Source organism: Poecilia latipinna, unplaced genomic scaffold (assembly GCF_001443285.1).
Source record: "Poecilia latipinna isolate Pla-1442-1.1 unplaced genomic scaffold, P_latipinna-1.0 Scaffold3519, whole genome shotgun sequence".
Lineage (NCBI taxonomy): Eukaryota > Metazoa > Chordata > Actinopteri > Cyprinodontiformes > Poeciliidae > Poecilia > Poecilia latipinna.
In genome coordinates, this window is record NW_015116135.1 from 6,154 (window position 1) to 17,453 (window position 11,300).

Here is an 11,300-nt window from a genome sequence, read left to right on the forward strand (position 1 = left end):
ATTAACACACACTAATAAACACACAGTAAGACACACATTAACACACACTGATACACACACTAATACACACACAGTAACACACTCTCTGGGTCCACCTGAGCAGCGGGTCGGAGCTGCAGCTCCACCTGTTGGTCAGAACCAGAAGCAGAGGGACCAGCAGGTGGCGCTGCAACAGGAAGTGAACTCCATCCTGACCTGCTGCTTCAGCGGTCATGTGACCGACATCCTGTGAGAAACTAAAGATCTGATTTAATTATCATCAGCTGTATTGATTATTCAGTAATTGGCCTTTTTAGAGTCTGAATGCTCCAGTTAACGATTATTTACTAAATTAGCTGACAAGAATTTTAATAATCGATTCATCACAACTAATCATTTGAGCCTTAATTTATTACATTAAATCTGACTGGATTAAACAGGAAATGAACAGAAAAATCTGATTTCCATCTAATCAGAAATTATATTAATTATTGTTCATCCATTTCTCGGGATTAAACTGGATTATTTTAGATATTATCTGGAGGATTAAATGTTATTAAACAGCAGAAAATCTGAACAGAAACAGTTGATCATCAGTTTAATGGATGTTTGTGTAACGGCGCCGTGCTGCCAGGCTTCAGAACCAGAACCAGAACCTTCCCTTGAGTCCACTTCCTGAGTTTATCCTCCTCTAACCTGAAGCAGCTCCTCCCTTCAGCCTTTAACAAAGTTTAAACCGAACATCCAGAGGAGAAGACGTTCAGCGGCCATGTTTGTTTCTGAGCTGCAGTACCGCCAGCTGCCGCCAGGGGGCGACGCCTCCCACAGATAAACTGCTTTAACTTTGTTTATGAAATAAGAAAGAGAAAAAGATGCTGAATGAAACCCAGATTATAGTGATTAGTGTGAGTCGGACCAGAACCAGAACCAGGAGGAGGTGGAGCTACCTGGTGCTGCTTGGGTCATGTTGAGTTCGCTGGTGATCAGAACCTCCAGAACCTGAACCAGAGGATCCAGAGTGGAATCAGACCTGGACAGAACAACAGAGACCCGGTGAGACCCGGCGGTACCGCTAGGACCTGCTGGAATGTTCTGGGTTCTGGTACCGACCCAGGGGGCTGCCTGAACAGAAGCGGGCTGAAGTTCTCGGCCAGAACCCGCGGGCTCAGCTGGTTCCTGGAGCCGTGCAGACAGAGCCGGGCCAGGTGCCGGACCACGCTGAGCAGGGTCAGCCCGAACTGGGCCGGGCAGGTCGGCGAGCTCGCCACGCCCCGCAGAACCTGGGCGCACTCCTCCGGGTCCCGGACCTCTGCGGACAGAACCAGGGGCATTAAAACGGGTCAGAACTTTTCACCAGCGCCTGACTGACAGGAGCGCTGGCCGCCCCGGTTCTGGTTCTGCTGACCTTGGACGGCATGGCTCATGTCGGCCTGCAGCGAGGCGGGCAGGACCGGACCGGGCAGGTCCTGCAGGAACCGGACCACCCCGTCACACAGAGACGGCACGTCCAGCTGCTCCGGCTCTGAAAACAAACGCACCTCAGTCAGACGGAACCGAGCGGACCACAGCCGGACCGCAGGACGGGTTCTGGCTCCTCACCGGTGTCGGCCAGCTGCCGGGTGTCCAGAACTCCTCCACTCATGCTGCGGTACAGAACCGGGCTGTCGGAACCTGCAGAGACACAACAGGAATCTGATGACCAGACGCTGAAGGTCCAGTAGACACTGGGTTCTGTTGGTTCTGAACAGTTCCACAGAGAGACCCGATCCAGCGGAAGCTACAGAATCGGGTCGGGTTGGACCCGGTTCTCCAGCTTGGGCCTACCTTTGGTCTCTATGAGCTCCATCAGTCTGCTGAGGAGCGGCGGCGCCGTGTCTGGAGGTCCGAACTGCTCTGGCAGGTCCGGCAGAACCAAACCTGAGCAACAAACACAAAGAGTCAAACATGGAGGTTCTGGAACCCCGACGAGCGGCGCCGTCTGGTCCAAAGGTTCTAACAGAGAACGTCTGGATAAACAGAGCCAGGTTCTGGTTCTGATGGCTCAGTTCTGTATGAGTATCAGACTAAGCCCAGATCTCTGACTTTCAGGCAGCAGATGCTAGTAAAGCTAAGCTAACAGTGCTAAAGCTGCTCTGTTGATGATGAGCCATTAGGATTTAGCACTTAGCTAATGCTAAATACCAACACAGCACTGAGCAGAGCTAATGCTAAGGTCTTAGCATTAGCTAAGTATCATGTTGGTGTAGCACTTTAGCATTAGGTTTTGCTAAATACTGTGTTGGTGTAGCGCATTAGCATACACCAAACTAGTATTTATGATCAGGGCTTCGTGTTAGCGCAGTTAGCGGTTCAGTTAGCGATGTCCAGCAGTGTCAGGATGTTCAGAAAGTGAAAAGTTTCTGACAAGTGAAACAGAAACGAACATGGAGTTGTGGGGATTTTGGTCAAATTACATAAAACCATTTTGCTGCTCAAACCGAGCAGGAAGGAACCAAACGGATGCAGATAAACCAGCAGACGATCGATAACACGACGAGTTCTGAATGAGCTGCTGAGCCTGGAGAGCCCAACCCGACCCGGTTCTGATGGAGGAAGCTGCTGCAGGCCCAGCTGACGAAGCTCTCCTCGTCTCCATGGAAACAAAATGCAGCTGGTCATAGAAAGGCAGAGAGCTAAAACCTGCAACATGTTCGTTTCTGAGAGGAAACCAGAGGAGGAAGAGCAGCAGTTCTGTGGAACAGGCAGGTAATGACAGTAAACACACACACACACACACACACACACACACACACACACACACTTCCTGTGCTGCGCTGACGGCAGCAGAATGCAGTCAGTTGTGATCAGTCAGCAACCGCAGCCCTGACTAAACAGCAGCTGGGACGGTCCGGGTCGCTGCAGAAGGTCTGATTGGACCGGGCCTCACAGAGAACCAGAACCTGGGAGCTGGACTCACCCTCTGACTCTGAGTCGGTCCTCACGGACGCGGCGGATGGCGGTCTGGGTGGGCGGGGCTTCGGAGTGGGCGGGGACATCCTCTTCCTGCCGACGAACTCCACATACGTTCCTGGGAAGTCGCCTTTCTCCTGCCAGAACCAGAACCAGAACCAGACAGAGGCCGACTGAGCGGTTCCGACCCAAAATCCATTTTGCTGCTAATTTATGGATCAAACAGATCTGAGCTCAGCAACAGAGACACTGAGAGGTCAGAAATGAAGCTGGACGTGTTTAAACCTGAAACAATAATCAATAAATCAATTAATAAATGAAAAAAACTCATTTCCATTTGCATTAATGATCATTTTTCTCTTCCGACTAAAAACAGGTCGATGAAAGTCTGGAGTTTGGGTCTCAAGTAAAAATGGTTTCATTTTGCTTACAGTCCTAATTCATTTATTTGTCGTTTCTGTTTTGTTTATTTTTGATTATTTTAAACGTCTAAATGTTCCAGAGTTAAATGTTCATCAGAATTAAAAGTTTATTCATCTTTGAGTGTTTATTATGGTGTGTCAGATTTACAGGCGTACCAGAAACACTGGAACACAAAGGTTCCCGCTGGAACTGTTGAATATGAAAAGAAAAATGTGACTAACTGTTAAATTTTTAATGTAATTAATTAATCAGAATAAATGCGTTTCAGTCCCAGTCTGACTACAAACTAATATGAAATGTGTAGATTTCCAGATTTCTGTCTTTACACCAGAATAAATAAAACCATGCAGAAATCTGTTGGGTATGAATAGTTATGAGCTGCATTGATGTTAGTAATTTATCGTCATGGCAACGTCCAGTAAATCCCAAAGGACTGATTGGACCAATAACTTGTTAGCTCTAATGACGTCATCTCAAAGGTTAAAGGTCACAGACAGAGAAACCGGCCCTTCCTGGCCCTGGCAGATCTGTGGCGGGTCAGAACCGGTACCTGCGTGGTCTCGTTGAAGCCCGGCAGCCAGCCGATCTCAGACGGCCGCTCCTCGTCTCCGCTGCCGCAGCCCAGCGCCAGCAGCGCCCCCCTGCTGACCAGCAGCATGTCCCCCACGCGCAGGTCGATGTCCTCCTCCCGCTCCTTCTTGTAGTCGTACAGCGCCCGGTACTGGAAGCCCTCGGAGCTCATCCTGACGCCGGTCCAATATGGCTTCACAGCTCGTAGCAAAAATCAGCTCTGGGTAGAAAACGGTAGAAAAATACGTTCCTGCAACGTCCTGAGAGCTTCTAGAGGGAAGAAGAGAGTAAAGATGGCGTCTCCAGCTGCGCGCGCGTCTCTCCGCTCTCCATGTCATCCCTCCTGCTGCGCCCAGCGCCGCGCCGCCACACACGCAGCTTCCTGCTGCATCAGCTGGAGGTCAGCGGGGGTCACACGACACATCTGAGGGGGACACGGCTCCACCTGGAGGGCTGGAGGACAAACTGCACGTTAAAGGTCACAGATTGCTGGAGGTTAGAGGTTAAAGGTTACATGCTGCTGCAGGTTAAAGGTCATAGGCTGCCTCAGTCATCCAATCAGAGACCTCTCAGAGTCAGCAGACTAATCACTTCCTGTTTGTGTTTTTTCCTGCTGCTGCTCAGAGTTTCCACAGGACGTCGTTTAGCTGCTCAACTCTTTGAACACATAAATGATGACGACCTTCTGAGGTCGTCCAGAACGACCGCTCTGCTGCCTCTAGATGCATCTCTGACCCAAAACACCTGAAGAAGAAGACAGGAAGACCTGCCCTCGTCTGATTGGCTGTTGGAGCCAGGATGTTCGAGTTTCAGCTGTTTTCAGTCTGAAACGGTTCAGCAGATTCTCAACAGTAAAAAAAATATCAGTTTGATGAAAGATAAAACATGTAAAATACCAACTTCCTCAAATTTAACACAAGAAATAAAAGTTACTTTTCTGCCATTAAGCGGCAGATTGTGGCAGAAATCAGGAAACTGTGAGTGGGTTTCTTATATTCCAGTTGTTTTATTAATAATTACGGTCGTCAGTTGTTGAGTCATCACAGCTGATAGAAAACATGCAGAAACACGTGAATCACTGGTTTAGAGGAACTTATTTGATTTAGGGGAAACGTCTGTGGGGTTCAAATTTACTCCTACAGTTAAAAACATCGACTGACATGTTGGATCAAAACATCTTCACGAAGCTTTTATGATCAAATTTTAAATTATGTCAGATTATTTTTTAAGCTGAAAAAGTTTTTTATGTTCTAACAAATTCAGAAAAATAAAATCAAATAAAATCACATAGAAAATGATTTGTTTGTTTTTAAATCTAAAAATAAATGTTAATCGCTTACTTTTAAATAAAACATGAATTTTATTTTAAGATGGTCGTTTTTCCAGCTGCGTTCATGTTTTCAGGCAGCAGGAGCAAACAGGCCGACCTCTGACCCCTGGCTTGTATATTTTCAGGAACAAGGATGTTTATTTGAGCCATTTAAACAATTTTATTACAGTCATGTAATAAATTTAGAAAATAAAATAAACAGCAGGAAAAAAACACTAACATTTATTTGAATATTTCTAGCTTATGATTTATTTGGTCTGTAGCTTTAAACAGCTGCATCCTGGACATTTCTGAGTTAATATAATATTTATTTGCATAACTTTAGTTGTACTGATGTAAATGGCGTAAAATACGTTATTATAGCTCACAGTATGTTTAAGTAATCTGTCATTTTTCATTTAAGCCTTTGAAAGTAAACAGAGCAATTCGTCTCTCTTCACCTTATTGGAGCAAAAATGAATCTTAATCAACTCTCAAAATCAGATTTTTATATTTCAACTGATTTTGATCAACTTGATTCAAAATACCATGTTTGTGTGTTTACATAGAAATAGATAATTAAACCTTTTTAATTAATAAACATTTTGATAAATTAGTTTTAATTACTGGTAACCCAAATATTTTGTCATTAATATTTATATGTAATGATGAACATGTAACATATCAAAGGGACCTATTGCAAATAAATTTGCACAATAAAATCCACATTTTAGGGATAGGAAATAAACTTAAAGTATAAAAATACAATAAATTTTCTCATTTTGTCTCCAATAACAATAGTAATAATAATAAAGGCTGTTTCAAGCTGGTTAAATTTGAGAAAAATATATTAATATTTGTTTTGATGGTGTGTAAAAATAAATTTTGAAAAATATTTAAACATATTTCTAAAATGATCTTCCGATTAGCTTATGTGTATATTAGGTTATTAAATATGCGACGGACCTTGTTAATGCAAAACATACATTTATAGACGAGTTTAGAAAAATGCGTAAAATTAATTGTTTATAAAGCAACATTATAATAACAAAATGTTTCTGATAAAATATTTAGTTTTTAACGAATCTGCGGTGATGAACAGAGAAAATGAACCCATCGTCTCTAAAGACACATTTCAGCTTTGTAAGGTCCTTTACCTAAAAACAAGCTAAAGTTTCTGTTTTTCTGCAGGCCGCCATGATGTTACACGGGATTTAAAAGCTAAAGCTGCTCTATGAAGCAGCAGAACCAGGACAGAACCAGGAACCCGACCAGAACCGCTCCAGGAAACAGGAAACCAGCAGCTAGCCGTGCTAGCTGAAGGAAAACAGCTCTCACCTTGTTGGTTCTTTAACTTTTTCACCAACCGAACCGTCCAGCAGACCGAACTCTGAACACCATGATGGATGCCGCCTCCACTGGTTCTCCAGAACCGAAAAATTCCGTTAATTTAGCGAAAATCCTCAGGATGGAGACGCTGGCAGATCGGAAGACCGTGTCCGTTCAGGTTGTCGACAGCAGACTGGCATCAAGTTCGTCGCTACGCACACTCACTTCCGGAGTAGACTGTCAAAATAAAAGAAGCCAAACAGATCACGTCGTCAAATCCTTTAAAAATATTTGTTTCTGGTATGAAACTTGTCGTGTGGCAGATGAATAGTACAATTAGATCACAGATTTTTCATGAAACTTTATTTTTGCTCTTAGAAATTTGAGCAGAACCAAACGAGCCGCCGAGACCTTCAGAATAAAAGCTGCATGGGCGAGGATGTCAAGAAACTTAGCATCACGATCAAACTGCGTTTTAAGTTGAAATATTACCAGTCATTATTACCTGTAATTTCTTTTTTTTTTTTTTACTGTTCATCCAGCATGTGCTGCGATGAAACGTTATAAAGATGGCTTAGACAGATTACAGCTGGTCACGGGAGGGGGGCTGGGCACTGACGTCACATCCGCTAACCTAGATATTAAAGCAGCGTGCAGGGCTGTCAGACAAAGGCGGAGTGGGGGGTTGCTGTGTTCGCTGAGCCCAGGCTTTCCACAGCCGCTGCGTGGGCGTGATTTCTGTGTCAGGAAAACTGGGAGACTCCGGCATCACGTGACTGCTGCTGCGGATTTTCCAGAACAAACCGTCTGCACATCATGCGGGGCTGTGCGTGCAGCTTCCGCCACCGCAGAGGCTGTTCATGGAAAAACAAGCTGCTTTATTTATAGCAGAGTCAAAAATGCAATCATTAAGAACAGTTTATTAATAAATACAGAAGAAATCATAAGACTCAAACCACATCTTAACTCAACTCATTGATGGTAAAAACAGATTCTCTAAAAACATTTAAATATTTATACAAGAGGAAACTAAGACAGCCTGACATGTTTCTGAGATAAAACTGTGTTTATCAGCAGTGAAATAAAACTGATTTATTCAGCAGAAACATCGATTCATCCAGGTAAAATTCATGGGTCCATAAAAATCTCCACCTTCCCCCCAGTAAGTGACGTGTGTCGGTCCGGTTCACGCTCTGCTTCAAAGTCCAGCAGAACTCACTGAACCGACATGTAAAGGAAAGAACCAGCAGCAATAATCTGGGTTATTGGTCCGATCATGGAGAGAAACAAATGAGGGTTTCTTTCACAGCCATAATTTAACCACATCATTCATTCATCTATAAATGTCACAGGGAGTCACTTCGTGAGTCAAAAACAGAAATCGGCGCCCCGCCCCCCCCCAACAGGAAGATACGTAAGGGTAAAGGAGCATAGAAAACATGTTTACACCCCGAGACAAAGACACATGAAAGGTAAAACTCGCTACATTTACATGTGAAGGAGCGTAACGGCGCGGTGAAGTGTAAGCGAAGGCATCATCGGGGCGCCGCCCCCTCCAGACGGGGTTTTGACGCCCCCTCTGGTGCAGCGCCCCTATGCGCTGCATAACCACTTTTTGCGCCACTGCCTGGTAGCTAAACATGTAGAACATTTAGCTTGCTAGCTAATATTCAGTCAGCCAGCTATATGTACTTCTACATGTTTAGCTAACTAGCTAAACATTTATGTTGCACACTAAATGTTGATCTTGCTACTTAAATATGCATTATGAAGGTGTGGCATTCATAAATGAATGAATGAGGAAAATGAGTCCCCATCTTTCCTTGCATGCTGAGCTAAATAAGCCACATTATTGCTGCTGGTTGTTTCCTGTTTGGTGGTTCTGTCCAGCCGGACCCGGTCTACATGCTGAAGATGTTCCCCAGTCGGTGGACGACCAGGTGGATCCGACCCGCCAGCCGCAGCTCGTCCTTCAGGTGGCGCCCCACCTGCTCACAGTGCAGGACGTCGCAGAACACCCAGATCTCCGCCCGCTCCCGCTGGATGTTGGCGTTGCAGGTCGGCAACCCGGAGCGGCTCAGGCAGCGGATCAGGCAGCGCCACGCCTGGAGGGACAGACAGTTTCATCATCAGTTTCAGAAAATGTTTCCTGGTGACGATCACTGCAGGGAAACACGGACGGATCGGAACTAGACTGGTTTTTATCTTATTACCTAAATCCGTCCAGCATCACCCAGGAACCAGACCTCAGTGATCGCCTGACCCAGTTCAGGGTCAAAGGTGATGTAACCGTAAACAGAGACGGAAACGCTGAGCGGACGGAAATCTGATAAAAATGATGAACTCAGCATAAAAAACTGATAAAGATCCAGAATCCCAGCAGAAACGAACCGGCCAGAGTTCTGGATCTGATTCTGGTTCTGATCTGCTGGGTCACATTTATGATCAGGCAGAGAGGAGGACACCAAAGCAGAAAGGGTTAAAAATAAAACCTCTTTTCTTTTTATTACAAATTCAAATTCAGAATAAAAAGGTATCTTAAAAAAAGACTTATTTCAGTAATTTCACCTGAAATGAGCAAAAATCATCCGTCGAACCAGATGATGGTTCTTGGTTGGTTCATGTCTCCTAAACGAACCCAAGGAGTGAGCTGGTGAAAAACATCTGGATTTCCAAAAATTAAATCTTCAAAAAGAGAAAAGCGGATAGATTTACGGCCCAATGGGAGGAGCCTAACCGTCCCTGATGTCAGCTCAGGCCCAGCTGGACTGGAAGCATCCAGGTGTTCAGAACATCTGGAGGGGTTTGTGTGTTTCCCTCTAAATGAACAGACAGGAAGTCGGTCCAGTGGAAGCCCCGCCCCCTGCAGCCACTCACCTCCTCCAGGTCGCTGCAGTTCTGCTGGGTGATGACCCACTTGGCGCGCTGGCGCAGGTGGAGCTGGTGGAGGGACACCAGGCGATGGAGACGCCTGGACAGAGACATGCGGCTCTGCAGCTGGACTCCGCTCTGCCTGGAGATGCTCCAGGACCTCCGGACCACCGGGACCTCTCTTTCCGTCCCTGGACCGGTTCCAGGTGCCGCGGGTTGGATACGGCCGAGAGCGTCCTCCATAGGCCCAGGCTTGGTCTCTGTGAGGGCGCCCCCTGGTGGGCCGATGCGGGGAGGCAGTTTGGCCGGTCTGATGGGCCGGCGGTGGGCGGAGCTGCAGGGGAACCAGGGCTGGAAGGCGGGCGGCGGCCGGAGGGCCATCGGCTCCAGCAGCCTCTGGGTCTGCTGCAGCAGGGCGGAGAGGCGCAGCGCCGAGCCGGGCCGGTAGTGCAGAACCACACGGTCCATCCAGAGGGACCGGATCACAGGACAGACAGGACAGCGGTCCTCTTCCTCCTCTTCCTCATGACGGCTCAGACAGAGACAGGCTGAGGAAACACACCACTGCTTTTAGTTCACACATAAAACACTAAGTTAGAGGCGGCCATTATCACATCTTTTATCACGATAAATTTAGTATATTAAAATTTTGATTTAATGATGTTCAAAACACCCAAACTGACCGTTTGTTACTTCTAGTATTTTCTCCACTGTTTATTCAATATAAATACCAATAAATATTAATTTGAAAATGTAATTAAACTGAGTTACTTTGAGCAATTTAGTGACATTAACTGAACTTCTCTGTGGTAAAGAAGCGTATTACAAATAGCTATTAAATTCAAACATACTTTATTGATCCCAAAGAAAAATTAAATGTGTTTTCCTAGAGCAGTATCTGTGGAAGAATGAGCACCGTGTCAAACAACTACCTAAAAACAGTAAAGGTTTTATCGTACCTTTTATCATTATCGAATTATTACCATCAAATATCGTGTTAAGTTTTATCACGTCCGTCCCTATGAACTCGACTTTTAAAAAAGAAGATTTACAAAAATATTTTAGCTTCTATTTTATTTTTATTCTGGAGGATCAGTTTGCTGCTGATGCAGAAATAAAAGGCTACAGACTGAACGGGCCTCAGTTGTGTTAAAAGTCCTCCACCTTGTGGCCGGGGTGGGTAATGTCAAGATGTTGTGTCAACAGTCAATATTTAAAAAATAAAGCTGCATGAGAAAGGTTATGTAGCACAGATAATCTAAAACGTAGGTGTTACCGACAAAAACTGGGATATTTTTGTGAATATAGGTGATTAAAAGAGGAAGAAAAAACAACAATGAAAAAACAAAGTAGAACTAAAAACACAGCAGACGATCCTTTCTAGTTTCTGTGGTTACGGCGGCAAAAAAACAGCAGTTAACTTTAACCTTGTTTTGATTCCCATAACACAATATTTCTAATGTTGTAGTAGAACTGATTTTCAGCTGGAAACAATAATAAACACGATAACAGTTGTAAAAACAGCAACACAAGAGCCTCTGAGAGCTAATGTTTATAGCTTGTTTAGCCGTTAGCATGCTAACAGATTATTATTGGCTCAGGAAAAACCTTCATACGAGCCAAAACCAGCAAACATGAAGCTAAGCTGGTACATAAACAGAGCAGCCATGTTTTATGTTTCATGTTTCATACTCACCAGACCAACTTGGTTTCTAGACACGAACAACCGACGCCATCATGGAAGTTGACGTCGCTTCACGAGAAATCTCGCGAGTTTTCCGTATTCCAGCAGCTTCACCGGAAGTCTGCTCTTATATTATGTCTAAGAGTCTGCTGATCTCGGCGGGGCCGCCATGTTGGGAAGGGCAAA

The 11,300-nt window shown here is 45.1% G+C and overlaps 2 protein-coding genes and 1 long non-coding RNA gene across 3 annotated transcripts in view; all 3 read right to left on the reverse strand.

The window, feature by feature from the left end:
• LOC106941147 (uncharacterized) overlaps nucleotides 1-385 on the reverse strand; it is a 6,142-nt gene extending 5,757 nt beyond the window's left edge. The window contains exon 1 of the long non-coding RNA XR_001423276.1: nucleotides 96-385. This is a non-coding gene — a long non-coding RNA (uncharacterized LOC106941147). The remainder of the gene's footprint in view (nucleotides 1-95) is intronic.
• A 175-nt stretch (nucleotides 386-560) lies between these two features.
• LOC106941148 (phosphatidylinositol 3-kinase regulatory subunit alpha-like) lies at nucleotides 561-6,963 on the reverse strand. Its single transcript, XM_015024089.1, has 8 exons — nucleotides 6,569-6,963; nucleotides 3,902-4,374; nucleotides 2,936-3,065; nucleotides 1,804-1,896; nucleotides 1,579-1,650; nucleotides 1,385-1,501; nucleotides 1,090-1,288; nucleotides 561-1,009 (listed from the first exon to the last, which is right to left on the reverse strand). Exons 2-8 carry the CDS (start codon nucleotides 4,091-4,093, stop codon nucleotides 880-882), a joined length of 933 nt encoding a protein of 310 aa, XP_014879575.1. The 5' UTR covers nucleotides 4,094-4,374; nucleotides 6,569-6,963; the 3' UTR covers nucleotides 561-879.
• Nucleotides 6,964-8,217: 1,254 nt separating this feature from the next.
• On the reverse strand, nucleotides 8,218-11,229 carry shld3 (shieldin complex subunit 3). The gene is made up of 3 exons (XM_015024091.1): nucleotides 11,127-11,229; nucleotides 9,437-9,978; nucleotides 8,218-8,664 (listed from the first exon to the last, which is right to left on the reverse strand). The coding sequence occupies exons 2-3, from the start codon at nucleotides 9,896-9,898 to the stop codon at nucleotides 8,461-8,463; spliced, it is 666 nt and encodes a 221-aa protein (XP_014879577.1). The 5' UTR covers nucleotides 9,899-9,978; nucleotides 11,127-11,229; the 3' UTR covers nucleotides 8,218-8,460.
• Nucleotides 11,230-11,300: the final 71 nt, after the last annotated feature.